Raw genomic sequence first — 22,791 nt, 5'->3', positions numbered from 1 at the left:
CCTAGGAATCCATTCATTGATTAAACTAACATTTATTGAGAGCTTACTTTGGGACAGGCCCTGTGCCCAGTGTTGAGGATGTGATAATGAATACGGCAAGACCACTGCCCTCAAGGAGCTCCAAGCTGGGCAGGATCAGAAAGAAAGGCAGGCAGCCACAGAGGCAGAGGGGATCAGATCAGTGGCAGGTTCTCCTACTTAGAAATTCCCACCATGTGTTCCTTAGAACAAAGTCAAGGCCCTTCACAAAACAGACACAACTCACCTTTCTGCTGTCATTTCCACTGGGGCCCCCACCACAACCACTTTGATCTCTCGCAGATACACACCCTGCAGGGCAGCGACCCTGGACTCTTGACTGTCTTCTGACTCTGCTTGCGTTTTCTGGTCTCTGCCCTGTCACTAGTTTTCTCTCACCAGCTGTGCCTGCTCAAATTCCTACCCATTCTTTAAGACCCAGCTAAGATGTTGCCTTCCTTTAAGCTTTATCAGAGTCTCCCCATTCATTCTGCCCTGTGTCACTGTGTGTGCCTGTATTAGGGTTCTCTAGAGGGACAGGACTAATAGGATACATGTATATATGAAAGGGAGTTTATTAAGGAGTATTGACTCATACGATCACAAGGTGAAGTCCCACAACAGGCCATCTGCAAGCTGAGCAACAAAGAAGCCAGTCTGAGTCCCAAAACCTCAGAAGTAGGGAAGCCAGCAGTACAGCCTTCAGTCTGTGGCCAAAGGCCAGAGATCCCCTGACAAACCACTTTTATAGGTCTAGGAGTCCAAAAGCTGAAGAACCTGGAGTCCGATGTTCAAGGGTAGGAAGCATCTAGATGAAGATGAGGAGATGAAGGCCAGGAGACTCAGCCAGTCAAGTCCTTCCAGCTTCTGCCTGCATTTATTCTAGCCACGCTGGCAGCCGATTAGATGGTGCCCACCCAGATTGAGGGCCGGTCTGCCTCTCCCAGTCCACTGTTAATCTCCTTGGCAACACCCTCACAGACACACCCAGGAACAATACTTTGCATTCCTTCATTCCAATCAAGCTGACAATATTATCCATCACAGTGCCCCAGTCTCCCCAGTATTAAAGGGAGGGCAGAGATGTTGCCTTTTTGTCCTCCTGTTCCATGGAGTGCCCAGATCCTGTGATGGTAGGTGCTCACTCTATCTACGGAACTGAAAGGCCAGACCCTGGGGAGAGGACAGAGCCGAGGCAGGTTTGGGAGCCGTCTGTGAAGCCTTGGCAGTGGAAGTCAGGAAGAGCAACCTAGGTCTTTGTGTCCTCATGCAACAAGGATGGAGGCCACCTCAGGTACACATTATGTGCTCAGCAAAGACGGATTTAAAAGTATAAAACATTCACATTTGAGCAACTTAGGTCATTAAGAATTTGGCCTCTTTATAATGATAGCAGTGTCCACAGGAAGAAAGTGAGTGGGACATGAAATTTCTGGTTCTGCATGCAGACTTCTACATTTCTACCAGCTAATTATTATTATCATTAAATTATTACGCAAAGAGCTTACTCGCAAAGCTCAAATTGTTATAAAGCATAAGTCATCCTTAGAAGTGTCGTTTGGTCACTCTAGTAATTCTTGCTTTTAATTCTTTAACAACTATGGGTAGAACTGCAGTGTACCATTTGCACTATCAAAATACCCAAGACGTTGCCAAGGACGACTGAATTCCTAGGTTTGGCCGCAGTCACCCACGCGGCAGGTGCTCACTTCCTTCTCCGGGGCAGGAGACACCGTGGATCCCTTTCCAGTCTAGGCTGGAATGGAGAAGTCGTCTCTGACCACAGTGAACTAGGCAGAGCCCAAGGTTCTAAACTGACAGAACCCACCCACCAGGGCGGTGCCAAGTCCCAGTAAGGGCCGCATCTCCCCAGCTTGGCTGATGAAGAGACGGGGACCGAACCGTCCAGTGCAGGAGCCTGTGCGGTGCCTGGCTCTCCCACCGACCCGCACGTCCCTCTTCCTCGCCGGTCCCACCCCACGGAGTTTTCTAGCGCCCCGCCCTGTTCATTTCCCACACCCGGCCCGCTCCGCCCCGGGGCCGAGGAGACGCACGTCTGATTGGTCGGGTTCGGCGGGGGCGGGGCCGGGGCGCCCTTAAAGGCCTGATATAGGAGCGGGTGGGGCAGGCAGCGTTCAGCAGGAGGGGCGAGGGGCGGGTGCCGCGTGCCCCCGAGGACCCGGCCGGAAAGCTTGCGCCTGCTCAGGATGAGGACAGACTGGGCCACCCCTCGCCGCCCGGCGGGGCTCCTCATGCTACTCCTCTGGTGCTTCGAGCTCGCGGAACCCTCTGGCCGCGCAGGTAACCGCGGGCGCGTCCGCCCCGCAGTCCACTGGGTGCCTCGACGCCGCAGCTCTGCCGCCTTCCAGCCCGGAGCAGGGCTGCGCCCCCGGCGCAGGTCACGGCTGCTTTGCTGTTGGGGGGGGCTCTGGAGCCGGACGAGTGAGCCGCAGGGGAGGTGTGGCGAAGTAGGCGCCCCAGTGCCCTCGGGGGCCCGGAGGAGGGCGCGGTGGATGTGGGAGGACAGGGGCCTTCTGGTGCAGAGGGGACGCGGGCCACCGTAGAGTAGGCTCACTGAGGCTTTTTTGACCAGGTGCCCTGCTCCGTCGTCTGTCTTATAAAATGTTGCTGGAGTATGGGGTTCCCCATCTACCCTCTGCGTCCTGTCCCGGCCGTTCTCGCTTTTCCTTCGCCCCTTGGTCACCTTGGCCACAGGGCCAAGAGGAGCCTCCAGCCACAGTGCCAAGGATTCCCAACGATTCCCGGATTTCACTGCGCCTACGGTGCGCATCAGAAAGGCAGTCAGGTTAAGTAAACCATCTCCTCTGAAAGTGACCAAGACCAAGAGTCAGCTATGATGCCGTCACCCACCGCCTAGAGCAGCAAGCCTTTCTTCTCTTTGGTTTATCAGTTCCAAACGACCCCGCTCCCGCAAGGCTGACAGCCCCACGCTGAAGGGCCTGGCTGGGGACCTGCTGCCTCTCAATGGGGAAGCAGGACCAGAAACAGCCTTCACTGATGTTCAGGGTAGTGCCAGCGCCACCCCACCACACCCCTTGGCAGCAACCGGTTGCTTTTACTTTCTCTTTTTGCCCGGGCGAGAGGTGTGCAGAGGACTTTGTTTCTTGGTTGGGCCGCATCATAGGCACTCAATGGGCCACCCCCCACCGGCCACTTCTGTTACTGTGCCTGTATGAGGAAGGAAAAGACTGTCCAGGCAGTTTGAAAAACATTAAATTGTTGGTGGCTCTTATTTTTTTTGCAGCTAAGCTAAGTTACCATCTGGTTTAGACTTCTTCGGAGAGTGATGGGAAGAGATTTCTCAGAGTGTGAGTGCTATCATCCTATCTACAGCGAGGACCTGTCAATGAACCCTGCTCTGAGTCACACTTCTCTAGTCTCCTTTGACCCTGTGTGCTAGGAACTACCAAAGGAATCATTTAAAATAAGATCCTTTATTGCCTTGAGAATTTATTCTGCCTGCCCCACAATCCAAGGTGGAAAAGTTCACTGCAACAACTAACTACCGTGAAAATGCACTAACTTTTCAATCACTAACCTCTTGGTTCCCATCTACATCTGCTTCAGTCCTGTTTTTATCTCCTTCACAAATTTCAAGATTTCCTTAATTCTTGCAATCTCTGCAATCACTGCCCTTTATCACTGACCCAAAGCAAAAAGCACCAGGTTTAACTCTATTTGCCCTGTGCTAGGTCTCCACGGGTTTTGTTATCCTGTATCCTTCCTTACTCCTAGCAGCTGCTCTGATCGATGTTTTCTCACCCTCAGAGCAGACTTGTGGCCTTGTTTGGGGAAGCACTGGAATTTTGAACCCCCAGCCATTTGGGTCAATTGTTTGGCAAGAGTGTCCGCTTCATGATGCTGGTGATAGCATGCACCTCGTCACGTGCGTGGCTAGGCTTGTGCAGGTGGCCTCTATCACCCAAACACTGAAGGAGCACCTCTGTCCTTGGGGAGGTGCCAGGTGCTTAGTTTACATTTCTGCTGCTTGGAGAGCTAACAGCTTTAAGTAAACCAATCCGTCAGGGACTCCTGAGGTTTTCACCAGCCAACACCACCCAATCATGCGTGAAGACTTTCTGACTCCCTGGACATTGCCATGGACTCAGCTGTCATTTCAGGACCTACTTTTGAACTAACAAACCTAGACTTCTGATTCTGTCTTGCTGCACTTACCTGTACATTCTGAACACGTGTTAGAGACTCTACAAAATGCTTAATATGTGATCTATGGACGTTCCCCTGAAATTATAAATGCTGCCATCTTCATCCTTCTTGTTTTCCCAAGCTATTTCCCTATCCATTTGTCTGTGGTTATATATGTCAATATCCAGCTCCTCTTTGGAATGTGTGAAGCTGTTTGGTCTAGAGTTTATAAGGCAGGAATTATTTAGTGATCAGACAATAAGAAAACACTGAGAGATGATTTTCCTTTGATGGATGTAAAAATACTAAAAATTTATTTTCAATTTTTGGTAATGCTACTTAGCCATTTTCTCTCAAACACTGGAGAATTTATATAAAATGAAGCATATACAAATGTATCTAGAGGGTAATGAGGCTTCTTTTCATCAAATTCTGCCTTTTAGATTTGCCCCAATGGTGTATTTGGAGGTAAATACTAAAACTCCACTGAGGACTGGTATAAAGTTGTAAAGTGAACAAAATCTAATAGGAAGCTATTGATAAAGAATCTGTTTTATAAAATAAGTTTTATAAAATAAGATCTACTCTGTAATTACCTTTTCAAAGTATAATATATTTCTAAAATAGCTTATATGCCCTTCTATACCAAATTTTCTAAATAAGGGAATATGTTCACTCTTTCTCAGTCCTCCTTCCGGCTCTTCAACCTACTGTCCCAATGAGGGTCGTAAGACTGAGGCAGTTTGAACAGCTCCTGCTAAAGGTAAAGAAAGATACAGGGAAGCATCATGAAAGGATAGGACTCTCCCTATCTAATGTATGCATATACGTACCTTATATATGGAGGCTAATAAGTTTCCTTTAAGTATATGAATAATTAAGATCTGTACTAAGTGACCACTATAAGTATCAAACATTGCAATTGCATACTTGGTTCAAACAAGGGGTTAGTCTGAGAAAAACGTCTATATTCAGAGATGTAGCAGTTTGTTAGGAAGTTTGGCAGCTCTACTTTAACAGAGCTACTCCACAACTCTCCTGTAGTGTTTTAGTATTTCAATCTAGGACTCCTAACTCCTGCTTTTTCCACTGTACAAAGACATGTAGCTAATCCATTGGATTCTACAAAAACTTTGAAAAATGCAGAATTGCAAACTGCAAAGGAAGGCAAAGCTGCTGCTTCCCCAGTTCACCTGTTTGGGATCAAGCGCACAAAGCGGAATGCCCGGGAAAGACAGCAGCAAGACTGCAGGGCAGGAGAGGGGATGTTTCCAACAAGGGTGATGGGCACGTCTCCTGCAGGAGCAGACTTCTTTTTTCTTCTGTAATTTTTGATACTCTGGAATGCAAGATTTATTTTGGAGAGGCAAGAGAGAATAGTTTAGAAAAGATGTAGATCAGAGGTCTGAGTAGCTATTGAATTGTGGGAGAACGCCATGAGAGGAAGTGTAAGTAGTAATCTTATAGTACATTTTCCTTTTTTGTTGACTGTCCTTCCAGCCTGTGTCCATCAAGCAGAAAATGGCAGAGGAATGTCAAAGGAGAAAGTGTGAGGGATGTGGCCGGGCACGGTAGCTCATGCCTGTAATCCCAGTACTTTGGGAAGCCGAGGTGGGTGGATCACCTGAGGTCAGGAGTTCGAGACCAGCTTGGCCAACATGGTAAAACCCTGTCTCTACTAAAAATACAAAAATTACCCAGGTGTGATGGCAGGCACCTGTAATCTCAGCTACTCGGGAGGCTGGGGCACAAGAATCACTTGAACCTGGAAGGCGGAGGTTACAGTGGGCTGAGATTGTGCCACTGCACTCCAGCCTGGGCAACAGACCAAGACTCCATCTCAAAAAAAAAAAAAAAAAAAAAAAGTGTAAGGGAGGAAAGCTGCTATGGCAAACATCAAACATCCTTACCTGCAACCCTGTGGAATACTTTTAAAATTCAGATTTAAAATAAGCTTTAAAGGATTTTTGTTGCTGTTCTTGTTGTTCCCTTGTTGTTGCTTCTGTTATTTAAAACAGAACAAAAAAAAATCCTTCCAAAGTTCAAGCTGCAGTCAGACTTAATTTTATAGTTATTATTTACATGGTAAAATTCCCCTCAAGTCACCAGTCCCTGGTATGGGAATTTTTAACTCTGAAAGCCTTTGAATTATTACTAGGAAAAGCATCTGGTGTTAGTGAAACCAGTGACTGTGACGCTGATATCAAAATGAAAGTGTCTTTGGGGAACCAAAATTTTATAGGTCTTTCTGCTGAACTCTGGTTCATTGACAGTGATTGCTTAAGCTTGTCTAAAATATTTCAGCTTTACTCTTATCAACATGATGATCTCTGCTATAATTGTTTAAAATTTTCCTTTGTAAAAGAACTAACGAAATTATCCGATTATAGTTTCTTGTAACAGATGTGAATCTTATTCCACAAACTCAGGTGTGCAAGAAACAATGCATTACTTTATTTTCAGAATACCCAATTAAATTTGATGCTGAGCTCCCATTCCACCAGCTTGCCAGAACTTCAATAATTGTCCTTACTGGGGTCTTTCCCAGCTCATGCAGAGTCCTAGGGGAACATTCAGGGAGGATTCTTCTTTAGTCATTGGATCCCGCTGGTTACCTCTGGGTTTCCCATTGTCCAAACCCACAGGATCTTGAATCTGGTGGCTCAAGACTCATCAGCCATCACTCTGGTAGTTCCTGGAGTTTGGGGTTCAGCCTTCTTAGGTGATCCACACAGTCAATCCCCCGGGTTTCCCCAGGTCCTGTTATCTTCCTGAGGGTGCCACAATGCAGCTGGCCACAGGTTCCCCTACCCTCAGAACCCAGATCTCTATTTCTTCTTGTTTCTGTACCCCCATTGTTCTGCTGCTCCCTCAGAAGTTTCCCCGTTTCCTCTGACATACCTCAATGAATTTAGGCCTCCAAAAAATATCTAGGGGGAAGTGGTCTGTAAGAAATTTGTCCTTCCGTCTCTACTAAAAAATACAAAAAACTAGCCGGGCGAGGTGGCGGGCGCCTGTAGTCCCAGCTGCTTGGGAGGCTGAGGCAGGAGAATGGCGTAAACCCGGGAGGTGGAGCTTGCAGTGAGCTGAGATCTGGCCACTGCACTCCAGCCTGGGCGACAGAGCGAGACTCCGTCTCAAAAAAAAAAAAAAAAAAAGAAATTTGTCCTTAAATTTTCCTTTTTAGTGGCCACACTAACTTGCCCTAAGGCAGAGGACCACAGAGGCCTCACTGTGTACTTGGATCTGAAGAAAGGAACATATATATAGTGAACATGCTGTGTTAAGCATCAACTTTTCATATAATAATTTACCCTGTCATAGTAGCTAACATGTAAGCAAGGCAGAATTATGGTCCCAACTAGACTTTTCATTGAGATGAAAACTAAAGAGCTTCTTTTATCTTATTAAATGAGAAGGGAAAAATCTTTCATGAAATAGCAACAACAAATATACATGCTGCTCTACATGCTTTACATGGATTAGCTCCTTTCATGCTCACACCCATCACAGGAAAACTGGAGCACACAGGCTAAATGATTTGCCCTGATCCTATAGCTAATAAGTAGCAAGAGCAAAATATGGACTCAGGCGGACTGGCTCCAGAACCCGTGCTCTGACCCTACACACTGCACTGCCTCTCTGCTCACCACTGTCCCACCTTGTGTAGTCCCCTGCAGCTTATAAAGAGTGAGAACAGTCTGAGGATGGGAACGGTCCAGTAGTGCTCAGACTCTCCTCAGCAAGTAGGGAGCAAGGCACTTCAACCACATAATCCACAATCTGTCTATCCATTTGACTCAGCTAATGACCCCTTCACCATCGTCCATGGAAGTACGGGCAAGTGCATCAAGCCAGTGTATGGCTGGATAGTAGCAGAGGACTGTGATGAAACTGAGGACAAGTTATGGAAGTGGGTGTCTCAGCATCGGCTCTTTCATTTGCACTCCCAAAAGTGCCTTGGCCTAGATATTACCAAATCGGTGAATGAGGTAAGAATGTTCAGCTGTGACTCCAGTGTCATGCTGTGGTGGAAATGTGAGCACCACTTTCTGTACGGTGCTGCCCGGTACCAGCTGGCTCTGAAGAATGGGCATGGCGCAGCAATCTCAAATGCATCTGATGTCTGGAAGAAAGGAGGCTCAGAGGAAAGCCTTTGTGACCAGCCTTATCACGGTGAGTAGTAGAGAGGGACTTTGACCGATTTGCTGTTGTGCTTGTCACATGTGATATTGAACATGCACAATTTAGTAAAAATAGAGTCATACATTCATAAGGGCAGTGAGTGAGCTCTTCAGTTCCAGGCACTGTGCAGTTACTTTGAGTGACATTCTTACGAGTGCATATTTGCCTCTACTTTGCAGGTAGGGCTAAGAAAGGTTAAATGCCTTGTCTGAGGTCACACAGCCATGTTGTGATAAACCTGGGATTTCATCAGATAGATAATGTAGTTCTTATGATGGTCTTCTAAAGCCTAGAGGAAAGGAAACATTCGATTAACAGGAAATCTTTTTGCAGGCTAAAAGTCAAATGATCTAATAATGTTGATCTTATTCTAAGTTTTAAAAGAAGAAGAAAGGCCAGGTGTAGTGGTGCATGCTTGCAGTCCCAGCTTCTCAAGAGACTGAGACAGCAGGATCACTTCAGCACACAGGAGTTCAAGGCTGTAGCGTGTAATGATCACGCCTGTAAATAGCCACTACACTTCAGCCTGGGCAACATAGTGAGACTCCCATCTCTTAAAAAAGAAAAGAAGGAGAAGGGGGAAAAATGTATTTTTTCTTGCCTACGGATTTTGATAAAATGGGAAAATTTTGAGTGGATTTTCTTATTTATTTTCATTTTTGGCATAGCAACCAAATTTTGATGTTTATATTTATGATTCAGCATTTTAAGAGTGGAGTTTTTCAGTTGCTTCCAAAAATAAGTATATTAATATTGCCTTGTGGGGAGCCGACCATGGACTTAGCTCTGAGTCTAGGCACTGGACTACAACTAATTTCCAAGTTAAAGAATGAGTAGATTTATTTTTTTAACCACTAAACGTAATTAGCCATCTCCCAAGCAAATATTTTTCATTGTGTTGCTCTAAATTACACCAAATGTCAATATGCATGTAATTATGTCTTCTAAGTCATATTATTTCCCCTTGCCTTTCTTTAAAAATTTCCCTAGCTTTACAGTGGCTTTCTTCTTCTCTTAAAGATCATTTAAGCGAAATTTGGCCTCAAAGTCAGGATAGCAGCTTCGCTTCCATACTTCCCATTATCCATCCGCACAAGTTTTTCTTTCTAGTCTTTCTATTTCCTAGTGAGGATGCAGAAATTATTCTGAGAATGTCAAGTTCTGTTATGGAGAAATATTAGAGAATTAGAGATGGGGTTTTCCTTTTCATCAATCCCTAACCTTTGAATAGCTGACAGTCTGTTTCTGCGAGCCAGTTTCCTCCTAAAAGTAAAGCAGTTGCTTTCTGGATATGACTTAATAGCAAATTTAAATTCTGTGCCACAAAAGCCTTCTCCAACTTGCCAACTAAGAGAAAACAAAGAAAAAAAAAAAAAAAAAAAAAAAAGCCTTTTAATTGGATTTAACTTGTTTCATTGTATTTGTCCAGGGATCAGAAAAGATAATTTTCTTGGCAGTGTTCTTTTAGTCTCCTGATCTAATTCTTTTGAGGGGCATAGTTATAATCTTAAACTCCCTCAGTCCCCAGAGTGTCTTCATTTCAAAATAACTGGTTTTCCTTTTTATCCTGTGTATTTTATTTATGCATTTCTAATGTTCTTCTGTGGATTTCACCCAGCTGCCAAAGAGATCAGTAGCACAAAAAAGGTTAAGGACCTACGCAGGGGACCACCCAGAGAGAGCTAAGCGATGCCACCAGCATAGCCCACAGGCATGAGATGTTTCTTGACTTTTTCAAATATAATGTTTGAAACACTAAAGCTTTTTTTTCAAAGCATATATAGTTGTGACTAGTCAAGGCATAACTCATGTTTTAATTTGCACAGAAGCCAGGGCCAAACCTGCCACCTCTTCTCTGTTTCTGTCTGGGTGACTGGTACCATCTAAGTTCTACATGTCAGAAATTAGCAAGTCACCTGAGAGGTTTCAGGCTTGCCTCTTCCACCACTCCAGTATAATCAAATATGAAGTCCTGGCAATTCTACCCTTTTCAATTTATGTATATCCCTTCTGTTCTTAGGTTAGGGACTGCTGTCTTAAGTTAGGGACTTTCTCTAGGACTCCTCTCTCAGACTCTCAATACTGATTGTTGTCCCCACCTTCCTATCTAGCAGTATATAAACAAAACATACAAGGTACCTGAGTCCCAACAAAGTGAAATCTAAGGTTACCTAGCTTGTTACAGCCAAGCTAGGGCTCGAAACCAGTATTCCTTTCCCCCAAACAGCTTCTTTCTTTCCCCCTTGGCTTTAGCAGTATAAACAAAGTTTTCACTTGTGATACAAGAACATTAATTTATGACTGTGCCTTGGGTTGCCTCTCACCCCAACTCCCATCCTGTGTGAGTCATGTTCATCTCAGAGAAAACTGAAGTTGTATAAATTTTATGAGTGAACTGCTTTTACCTAGCACCCAGGTGTACGTTTATAGCATTAAGATACCTTGATCTCACTAGGACTTTTCAAATTTTGAATGTTTGGTGAATCATGAAGAGGAAATGGACTTTTTGTGGTAGGGTGGCTGCAGAACTATCAGAATTCTGGGCAACTCTTAGAAGCCTGCCAACAACCTCTTTATCCATTGAAACTATTTTGTCTCATGTTACTGATGACATTAATTTGCTAGTTTTCTGCATAATCACCTCATCTCACAAATTTGTACCTATTGCATAATAAAGCTGTTGTTTTAAGGATGCTATCACCATAAATTTGCACATTCAGAGAAGAGTCTTCCCAGGAAAGCCTGTCTTGCTAAGGAAGCCCATGGCATGTAAGAGGTCCAGCATCAGCAAAGAATGTGTGGGAGCAAAACGCTTAGCGAACAGTTAGCGCAATGTAGCTGCTTCTGGTGTGGTGGTTCTATGCTTATCATTCTTCAAAGCATGTATGGTGACTTAGAGAGCTTATTAATTGAAGCCCAGCTTTGAGCTATGAAATTTAACTTGAAACTTGAGAAAGCACCCACTGATGTCACAAGTTGTCCTTATAGGTCAAGAGTCCAGTCAGAGAGAGCCTATTTTCATCCCTGTCACTTGCGGCTGAGTGCCTGAATGTCTCACTTGACTACTCTGCAAAAATGGGGATTTCCCAGACAAACATAATACTTCCCCTATGATCTCACAGGTTTATGATAAAGAACAAATGACAGAAGTGTATACCAAGGCACTTTATATTCCAAAAATCAAAGGTTTTAGAAAAGAAAACTGATGGTTCTACAAGGAACAGTCCTTGTGTTCAGGGACTGTCCTCTTAGGTTTGTAATATGGGAAGAGAAATTGGTCATGAGCTATTGGGGGGTTTTTGATGTGGTTAAACTGAAACATAGGTAATAAGCAGAATCCTTACAAAATGTAAGGTCAACCTACTCTTTAACAGAAGTACCCTTTTGAAAACTATTTATATGACATAGGAAAATAAAGCCAATGATCTTTAAAAGACTATTTGTGAAGAAAAGCATCCAGATTATTATTACCTTTTGCTATAGTTCTGCTTAATACATTCTAAGCTGTTAAATGGCCTGACACTTTAGACAGATACTTGAGAAAAAGAAAGTAGAATCAAATACTGTCTTAACCACACTTTTAAGCACATCTGTGAGACATTTTGAGGAACCCTAATTGCCTGGCAAAGGGTGATAAGATTTGATTACTATGATTTATCTAATGACCGTTATTTGATCTGTAAATGACTGAGGTTTTTAGCAAATTGAGGATTTGGAAAATTGTGGCAGAAAGAGATACAGAGTTAGCCGTTCTATAAAAACACCTTTCCAAGAGAATTAGTATTGATATAAGTATCAAACACTCTTTCCAGCATTTCCAGGCATATTTGAGGTTGGAATCACTTTTCAGTTCCTCCCCATGTACCAGGGAAAATGATTAAAATAAAAGCTACATCTACTACCTCACTGACCACCAGCCAGTCACATGACTGCCCCATTGAAATTGCTTCTTCTTTCACACCCCAAATCACCATGCCCTGTGCCTCCCCAAGAAGCTACTCAGAAATTCAGCAGCTCTTCCTTTTACTTGCTTATAAACCACAGTCTCAATTCTATTTCCAGTCTCTGAACAATGGGACTATTTGTCCATCTTTCTAATTCCGCAGGTGGTTCCAAAGTCCACACCTACCCTTAGTGGTTCCAAGGTATTTTTCTGGCTCTAACACTTTCTAAAGAAAAGAAAATAAAGGTAAATGTAACCTCAGCCGGGGCACCCTTTCTGGTGAAGTGCTCTGTGGCCCACAGCAGAGTTAGTAGACCCTCACCTGACCAAGCCAGGCTATTTCAGTTCCTCATCACACAACAGTAAGTGAAGCTTCACATGGATGATCACTGAATGCTAGCCCCAATTTGCAAAAGCAGAAACAGAGGCTACTAGAGGGTTGGATAGCTAGCCCACAGGCAAACGGTGGGTCAGCAGGGAGCCGGCATTCATGTCCAGACCTGATAGCACCCATGCTCTGAATTCCTGCACTCAGGTATTGTATTCTAAACAACAATGTTTCTTTTTCAAAGAGTTTTAGAAATGAGCCAACTGAAGCTGACTACCCAGTTTTGTTTTGTTTTGTTTTGACTACCCAGTTTTTAACTCTCTTTTCCCCAACTTCCTCTCCAACCCAGAGATCTATACCAGAGATGGGAACTCCTACGGGAGACCTTGTGAATTTCCATTCTTAGTTGATGGGACCTGGCATCATGATTGCATCCTTGATGAGGACCATAGTGGGCCATGGTGTGCCACCACCTTAAATTATGAATATGACCGAAAGTGGGGCATCTGCTTAAAGCCTGGTATGTATGGACTGGTAAACTTTATGTGGAAAGGCAGTACATTTATATGAGGCAACAAGGAGAAGGTAGAGTTCAAAGCGACTCAAAAGTAACTGCAAAAATATTATCCTGGATAAGGAGTGTATGTTTGGAGGAGAAGAGAGAGGTAATGTGTAGCCATGAATTTGCCTTCAGAAGCAGGCCTGGAAGTGAACCAAGGCGGATAGTGTCATGGAGAAGAAGGAGGGAGTGTTCCATAGCACAGACACCTCAAGGAGAGGAAGTGTGGAAAAAGCATGCACAGTTAGGAAATTGCTGCTGACCTTTAGTAGTTTCAGAAGACTAGAGGGGGTAGAAGCTGGGCTGTAGTGGAATGAAGCATGAACAGAAGGAAGTAAGCCTCGCAAGTGTCACGGAGCAGAAGAAGAGACAGTTGGCAAAGGACAAAATTGCAACCAATTTATGTAGTTACAATCTCATTTGGCTTTATTGCAATTCTAGAATCAGGCAACACCTCATTTCATAAAAGAGTACTGTAAGTATTCCAGTTCGTTGAACAGAGAGGATTGGCTTTGTAGACAGAAAAAGGGCTGAAGAAAGCAAAAACAAAAATCAAAGAGTGGATTGGTCGTTTCAAAGTAACTTTCCTTGTAAGAACAATAGAGAAATAATCGATTGGTTAACATCAGGTGACTTCAGGTTAAGCATTAAAACAGAGGGCACTTCATTTTAATCAGGCCAATTAAAGATTGAAACTGGCCTGTTTGGGAAATTAGGCAGTTGTCTCTCTCTCTTGATTTCCCAAAAGGCCAGATAACAACTCTGTTTCAGTTTGGTGAGTGGAACTTTGGCATGGGTGACTCCATTTTGATTTTTGAGTCCTAGATCAGGAGCTTAGTCCAAAACAGCGGCCTCCTATAATTTTTATTTAAAAAAGCAAAGGGTAGTTTAAGAAAGAGATCAGTTGAAAAACACTTTTAGAATGGTGAAGTATTAAGTATGTTTATGGCCTGAAGCAAAGAGCAGGAAAGAGAAGAGATAGATCCTCCTGGGGCTCTCAAAATTGGTGACACTGTTCCTTCCACCATTCCTGTGTGTTTGTCAGAGTGCTTTTTCTCATTACTTCTTACCAGAAGCAAACTGAGATTTGCTAAAGAATTTGCTATTCTTTAGAAAGACAGGAGACCAAAGTAGCAATTACATCATTATCTGGCACATAACAGAAACAGTTTCTCACCAATTAGGTGAGAGTTACAGGGGATCACGGTACCTGACATGTGATAGGTACTCACAAAATATTACTTAATGGACAATAGATTGAAAGAATCTATAGCAAAGAGAAAGGAAAGAGCTCCAGACCTAAGTAATAATAGTTAATACTTAACAGGGCTCTGCCAGGTGTCAGATACTGTTTCAGGCTCTCAATATACATTAACTCATTTAATCCTCACAGCAACCCTGAAAGGTATCATACTTTATTCCCATTTTACAGATGATCACAGTGAGGCACAAGGGAGATACGTAACTTGCCTAAGATCACACAGCTAATAAATATCAGAACTAGGATTCAAACCCAGAAAGTCTGGCTATGAAGTCCTTGTCCCAAACAGCTACACAATACTGACTCATTGAGCAGCCAGCCAGGTGGTATTAGTAATGCTGATCCCTCCTTTGGGAATCTGAGCTTCAGAATGCAGAGTTCTAAGCAACTGGAAGAGATTATACTGGGTTAAGACTTCAGATTTCAGGGTGCAACAGAATTACGTGTAGAGTTTGTTAGAACACAGGTATCTAGGGCCCAGAGATTCTGATTCAGTAGATTTTTGGTGGCACCACCAAATCTGGCAAGTTTCCAGGTAGTGCTGATAATGCTGGTCTGGGGACCAGTCTTTGAGGATTACGTATCTAATTAGAGGCTCAGGCTTCTCAACACCTGTAACCTACCTACTAAAATAGAAAAAGCCAGTATTTTCTTCAGCTGTAATTGATAATAAACAGAGTTTGGTCAAGCAGGTATCAACTTCATTTAACTCTCCTTATTTGGATCAGAAATTTAGATGTGAAAGGTTGCTTAGAGGTTATCCAATGCAAACCCCTGCTTCTCAGGTGAGAGGCAGCAGGCCCAGATCCATGAAACGGCCTGTCAGGATCAGACCACGTTTTTGTGGAAACTGGTGAAGGATTCCTTATCCTCCTTCCCTGCTATACATACTTACCCCCACTGTACCTTGCTGCCTTGACAGGGATGTGTCTTGGTGCCTTTAGCCTCCTGTGGGTATTGTGTGTGCTGGGGGTTTGGGGGTGTGACACATACAGTGTTGTTAATGCCTGCATATGCTTCCTAGAGTTACTTTTTATGGAAGAAGCAAGACTGAGTTTCTCAAACCTGAGGGCTGCTAAATCATAGAGGTCATATTGTATAGCGAACACACGGCCATCCCACTCCTGGAAGCTTCTGGATATACAAAAGTAGGGCCTTAGTCGTAATAATGAACCTTTAGACAATGTGCTTTCAAATCCACCCTATTTTGTTTTTACCAAATGTCAGAATCTCTGTTGCTATTTATGCCATAGAGAAATGGCTGAAGCAGCAGGATGTGCCATTCAGAGGATCAACAAGACCAGTGCCCTCATTATAGCTCTGCCACAGTCACCTCTAGATCTTTGTTCCTGTGTGTGAAATGAGGACATTAGACAAGATGATCTCTAAAGGCCCTTCCAGCTTATAGTATCATGAGTATAACATCTGATATGTAACTGGCTATAGGAGGCCTTTTGGAAAGTCCCCCAGTTGGAGCCTGGGATGCACTTGACACAGCCTGCACTGGACTTCCCCTCTTGTGGGGTGTACACAGAAGGCTCTGAATATATTTTGAACCAGTTGTCAAAAAACTTTTATATCTCATTCAGGAAACAGCTTGCAGGTTCTTTGTCTGAAATTATGTATACTCTACAAACACATGTATATGTGTTTATATGCACATATATACACATATACATATATAAATCATATGTAATGTGAATTATATATCATATATTTGATTCTTTATTAAAATATTAAGGAGAAATTTAGACATAGTTTCCCAAATAAGGTAGTCACTTGGGCTCAATATCTTGGCCATTTAAGCAGCATGTCTGTGCACACACGTACACATACAGTGGTTTCTATGCAAGCTGTGGGCAGACCCGCTGTAGTCTGCCACTATGTTCAAATGAGCTTGTTTTCCATTAGCTCAGTGTTCACAACATATGCACACCGAGACTCACATCTCAGGCAGAGGGCAGTCAGGGACATGGGCGAAAACACAGCATTGTAATTGATAGGGATAAAAGGAGAGTGGAAAATAAGAAAGAGTGGAAGCTTCAACCAGCCTGAGTCATTTGGTGTGTTATGATTCCAATTGTATTGTGATCAAAATATGGTCTAAACGAGTGATGGCAGTCTCCATTTGGGCATATCCTAAGAGTATGCAAATTGACTTGCAGTATTTGTAAGCATCCTAAGTAATAGAAAACATTACATCCTTACTTTATGATCACTAACGTGTCTTTATCAACAGAAAATGGTTGTGAAGATAATTGGGAAAAGAACGAGCAGTTTGGAAGTTGCTACCAATTTAATACTCAGACGGCTCTTTCTTGGAAAGAAGCTTATGTTTCATGTCAGAATCAAGGAGCTGATTTACTGAGCATCAACAGTGCTGCTGAATTAACTTACCTTAAAGGTAGATTTTATTTGCATGTGATAGAGCAAATTGGCTAAAATTGTAAAGGTACTTCTTCTTCTGTTTTCATATCCAGATGTGTTTCTTTGTATGTATCTTTTCTGACCTCTCGGGATTTAAACTTCTACACTGAAACCCATAAGCAAAAAAGTACCGAATGTAATCATATTTCACCATTGAGAAATATATCTTGTGATGGAAACTAAAGAGAGATTGATGTTCAGAAAACAAGTTTGCGTAGTAAGATTAGACTGACACCCTAATCCTAAATGAAAGGAATTTTCAAAAAGTGAACAGTTAAACTCTTTGAACATTGAAAAATAGAGAATTAAAGGAAGGGAAGGAAGATGGTTAAGTTATACTAGATGGCCTCAGTAAAGGTCCTCCCACTGAGTGGAAGGGTACAGTCCTCAGGGGCAAGGAGTGTTTTACTGAATCTTAACATGGGTTTAATAACATGGATACAGAGTAGATAGGACTTTGTTTTGTTTTGTTTGGGAGATGGTAGTTGTAATTTTTAAATTTTTAATTATGAAAACTTAATAGATAAGAATAAATAAAAACTTTAAAAGACCACTTATCCTTCCATAAGAATTTAAGAATCACCTTGTTAATTTCAGTAGCAAGCCCTATTGTAACTTTAATTGGAATCGTATTGAATGATAGATTCATTAAAAAGGAATTGGCCAGGTGCAGTGGCTCACACCTGCAATGCCAGCACTTTGAAAGGTAAAAGCAGGAGGTTTACTTGAAGCCAGGAGTTTGAAACCAGCCTGGGCAGCCAAGTGAGACCTAGTCTCTACCAAAAAAAAAAAAAAAAAATTTGGCTATTGGCATGTGCCTGTAGTCCCAGCTGCTCTGGAGGCTGAGGTAGAAGGATCACTCGAGCCTAGGAGATTGAGGCTGCAGAGAGCTATGATGGCATCACTGCACTTCAGCCTGAGTGACAGAGCAAGAACTTGTCTTAAAAAATAAATAAATAAATAAATAAAAGTATTGCTGTTTCAATATTGTCTTCTCAACCATGAAAATGATATGCTTTTCTATTTATTTAGGACTTCTTTTATGTACTCAGTGAAATTCTATAACTCTTTCCAGAGTCTTGTATATCTTTCAAAATAAACTATATAAAAAGAAATTTTAATATTATATTTAAAAATCAAGGAACCCAAGTTACTGAGTCCGTGATGAGTTATTCTTTGAATGAAAGACAAATAATTATAATATATGATAATGATGATGTGCCAGACAGACTACTAAATGCTTTTTATACATTATCTCATTTCATCCCCATCTAACTACCTTATGAGGTGGACATTATTGTTATCCTCATTTTACCGATGAGGAATGCGAGGCTCAGAGAGGAAATATAACTTGTCCAAAGTCACCCACAAGTATTTATCAGAGCCTAAATTTGAATAGTCAGTTTGACTTGAAAACAAATTGCATCAGACATACAAATGGATTCACCTTTTATAAGACTGTAAGTTCTTTGCAGGCAGAAATGGGTCTCATGGGTTATTTTTTACTTTTGCACAAAGCTGTAAGCTTTATTGCTATATAGTAAACAAGCATGTATTGTCTAAGAATTCAGATATATTCTGTCACATTATTTTATAAAAACTGGAAATATTTAATAAATGCTTACTGTAAGCAAGCCCTACTTTCTCCAGATAAATCCATTAATCATTACTACAACCTCATCAAACAAATGGTTTATCACTAGATAAGGAAATTGATCCTTAGAAATAATATACCCAACAGCATACAGCTAAGAAGTATCAGATTGGGATTTGAATATCGACATATAGAATTGCAGAACCCTATTTATTTATTTGAAACAGGGTCTCAATACGTTGTCCAGACTGGTGTGCAGTGGATATTCACAGATGTGATCAGAGTACAGTATAGCCAGAACTCCTGGGCTCAAGCGATCTTCCCACCTCAGTCTTCCAAGTAGCTAGGACTACAGGAGCACAGGATTATGCCCAGCTTACTTTTTTGTTAATACTACGTACCCCTCTTAGATATCTTTATCTCTTTTTATCATTAAAAGACCACAAGCCTTTTGTCATTCTTTTTGTTTACAGCTTTATTCAGACCTCGTTTCTTACTCGTAGCTTTACCCTTTTCCTGTATTGTTTGGCACTTGAATATTCAGATCTTTAGAATGAAAATCTGCCAAATAAGCCGAATGGGCTAGTGTTTGGCATTGGAGTTGTATTCCAGACCTCACTGAAGACTTACAAAAAATATTGTTGAGAATGAAAAGTGCCAATAATTAAAGATTCCTAGAATATTGACATTTGGAAACTGTGACTTCAATCAAGGAGAAAAGTGCCAAAGTGACAATCAACATCCTACTAAACAATCTAATGATGCATTTGGAGGAATAAATGTTGCATGATTCTTTATGCATCCATTGTCTTTAATAACTAATGAAAGTAAGGTAATATGGTAAAGGGCCTTATTGCACCCTACTCCTGGCTAGACATGCCCCATATTTAATACATACCATTAATTTTAGAAGTATATCTGTTTCTAATGTTTCAAGTTCCTTTTCCAGTATGAAAGCTTCTTAGGCATATCAATATGCCTAATTATGACTATTGGTTTCCCAAGACCCAAGAAAACTGTGTTTTAACCTCTAAAACTCACAATATCCAAATCTGGAAAAGAAATTTTTATTAAGTGCCCCTTTACTGAAAACTACCATGTGTAAATACTGATCTAGGAGTAGTGACTTCCTAAGCAGTATTGAAAATCGTTACCATCATTTGCACATTCTTTTTCCAATATACATGAACCCATACCAACATGATTGCATCCATTTTTTGTGGGCATATGCACATTGAGTCACATATCAGAAATTGGCCTCACTACCTAAATTACATCTGCTTTCCAGCTATCTTTCTTTCTTTCTTTTCTTCTTTTTTTTTTTAGACCGAGTCTTGCTGTGTCGCCTAGGATGGCGTGCAGTGGCGCAATTTGGCTCACTGCAACCTCTGTCTGCTGGGTTCAAGCTAGGATGGCGTGCAGTGGTGCGATCTTGGCTCACTGCAACCTCTGTCTGCTGGGTTCAAGCAATTCTCCTGCCTCAGCCTCCCGAGTAGCTGGGATTACAGGCACACGCCACCACACCTGGCTAATTTTTGTGTTTTTAGTATAGACGGGGTTTCACCATGTTGACCAGGCTGGTCTCAAACTGTTGACCTCAGGTGATCCACCCACCTTCTATCTTTCTTAATTGCTGATAGCATCTGGTCATCAAATAATAAATTTGAATGCTTTATCTCCATTGTACCATGTGTGTGTGTGCGTGTGTGTGTGAGACTCATTCAGTATCTCTAGTATAAACTGGACCCTTTGGGACCTAGAGCCATGAGCCATATATATATATTTCATTATCTATGAAACAGCTGCTATACATATTTCTGATCCAGTCCCAGAAAAAACTTGATCATTTGAGGGATCCATGTCTGTCTCCTTCTACTAGATTGAAATTCTCATGAGGACAGGGACTTTGTCATTTCAGTTTTTATATCCCTAGAACCTGGCAAATAATATGTGTGCCTAATAAATTTAAATTGTCGGTCTAGAATCCAGTCAGATCTTCCAAATCTAGAAGTACAATGGAAACTGCTTTTGATAAGTCTTCTATGTTAATAAAAGAGGATTAAAAATAGATAGTGAGACAGCTACTCTAAGAAGCTTCTGTTCTTACCTTAGATGAAAGGGTATTTGACAAGCTAATCGGAGAGAAGAATTGAATTAACTTATCAGCCTTTGGGTTTCTCAATAGTCTGAAGACTTTTGTCTATTAGCATTGCCTGCCTTTGATGCATAGACAGCCTCCTACAGTGACTGCTGCCTTACAATCAAGGTCTGCACATTTGTTTGTTATTAGTAGAATAAGTCTAATTTAGATAATAACTTAGGCAACTTTGTCACTTTTTAAAATTTTTTAATTCTTACAGAAAAAGAAGGCATTGCTAAAATTTTCTGGATTGGTTTAAATCAGCTATACTCTGCTAGAGGCTGGGAATGGTCAGACCACAAACCATTAAACTTTCTCAACTGGGATCCAGGTAACTGCTCCTTCCCCACCCCGTCTGCACAGAACAAATCTTCAAAAAAGCAAAAACTTCTCACTCACCAATAGCTTAGAAAAGTTTCACATCTTGGCAACTCTTACTATGGTTACCTCTCAGAAGAATGTTTTCTTCCTAAACCATTCTTAATTGTGGTACTGTTATTGCCAAACTGAACCACACCATCCATGGACAACTGGGCATTTGAACCTTTAGACCTTTAGAACAGCCCTGCATTTTTATGTAAGAGCAGAAGGAGCTCCACCACATGACCCAGGAGCCATTCTGTGTCCCTAAAGAACTTGGCATGGCTGTGACTCACCCATGCTGTGTTTCATCTGCAGCTTAACTCTAATATGGAAATATCCCTTCATTTTCAAACTCCTGGGGTCTCTCCCCACTATAGCACCCAAGTACTGACAACATCATGGTTGTATTTTCTAATACAAATAAATACCTCAAAGAGAGTCTTTTAGGGGATAAAACAAACAAAATGCCATTTAGCCAAAAGACTTTCTCCCCAAAGGAAGGATTAGACAATTTTGAAAAATAAAATCTTAGACTTATAACAAATGTAGAACCTAAAGTTAACACTGATTTCAGTATAAAACTGCTCTGCACACATACAGGAAAACTGAGTTAAGAGCAATAAAATTCCAATTAGTCACTTGAATTAATTTAGTTTGCTAAATTTCCTTATCAGCAAATGAAGTAATACTTTTATTATTTCAGTAAATAGAATCTTTAAAGATAATTTAATCTTTAAAACTCAAGGCCTTAATGGCATGACAATGACAACTTAATATTTTTATTTTATGGAGTAGCAGATTAAGAGCTACTAACTGGGCCAGGCGCGGTGGCTTAAGCCTGTAATCCCAGCACTTTGGGAGGCCAAGACGGGTGGATCATGGGGTCAGGAGATCGAGACCATCCTGGCTAACACGGTGAAACCCCGTCTCTACTAAAAAATACAAAAAACTAGCGGGATGAGTTGGCGGGCGCCTGTAGTCCCAGCTACTCAGGAGGCTGAGGCAGGAGAATGGCGTAAACCCGGGAGGCGGAGCTTGCAGTGAGCTGAGATCTGGCCACTGCACTCCAGCCCGGGCGACAGAGCCAGACTCCATCTCAAAAAAAAAAAAAAAAAAAAAAAAAGAGCTACTAACCATAGAATATGACCTGGAAGTCATTTAAGGAAAAAGTTTTGGTTTTTGTTTTTGTTTTTAAAATTAACTACAATGTATCATAATATTTTCCCCTTAGATCCTATATTTTAGAAGAAAGACATATTTAAGCACATAATTTTTTTTTTTTTGGGTCAAGTGTTTTATTTTTATTTATTTATTTATTTATTTTTTATTATACTTTAAGTTCTAGGGTACATGTGCATAATGTGCAGGTTTGTTACATATGTATACTTGTGCCATGTTGGTGTGCTGCACCCATCAACTCGTCAGCACCCATCAACTCGTCTTTTACATCAGGTATAACTCCCAATGCAATCCCTCCCCCCTCCCCCCTCCCTGTGATAGGCCCCGGTGTGTGATGTTCCTCTTCCTGAGTCCAAGTGATCTCATTGTTCAGTTCCCACCTATGAGTGAGAACATGCGGTGTTTGGTTTTCTGTTCTTGCGATAGTTTGCTGAGAATGATGGTTTCCAGCTGCATCCCTGTCCCTACAAAGGACACAAACTCATCCTTTTTTATGGCTGCATAGTATTCCATGGTGTATATGTGCCACATTTTCTTAATCCAGTCTGTCACTGATGGACATTTGGGTTGATTCCAAGTCTTTGCTATTGTGAATAGTGCCGCAATAAACATACGTGTGCATGTGTC

The 22,791-nt window shown here is 41.9% G+C and overlaps 1 protein-coding gene across 2 annotated transcripts in view; it reads left to right on the top strand.

Annotated features, from left to right (window-relative positions):
- Nucleotides 1-2,134: 2,134 nt before the first annotated feature.
- LY75 (lymphocyte antigen 75) overlaps nt 2,135-22,791 on the top strand; it is a 96,554-nt gene continuing 75,897 nt past the window's right edge. Inside the window, exons 1-5 of one of the 2 annotated variants that reach the window (XM_023217376.3) lie at nt 2,135-2,319; nt 7,990-8,361; nt 12,991-13,161; nt 16,701-16,865; nt 20,843-20,953. In XM_023217376.3, coding sequence (XP_023073144.2) covers nt 2,226-2,319; nt 7,990-8,361; nt 12,991-13,161; nt 16,701-16,865; nt 20,843-20,953 — 913 coding nt within the window. In that variant the 5' untranslated portion in view covers nt 2,135-2,225. The remainder of the gene's footprint in view (nt 2,320-7,989; nt 8,362-12,990; nt 13,162-16,700; nt 16,866-20,842; nt 20,954-22,791) is intronic. The other variant, XM_023217375.2, reaches the window with a different exon arrangement.

The sequence above is a fragment of the Piliocolobus tephrosceles genome, chromosome 11 (assembly GCF_002776525.5).
Source record: "Piliocolobus tephrosceles isolate RC106 chromosome 11, ASM277652v3, whole genome shotgun sequence".
In the NCBI taxonomy this organism is placed as follows: Eukaryota; Metazoa; Chordata; class Mammalia; order Primates; family Cercopithecidae; genus Piliocolobus; species Piliocolobus tephrosceles.
The sequence above is the reverse complement of the archived record's forward strand: the minus strand, read 5'-3'. Positions and strand labels throughout refer to the sequence as shown.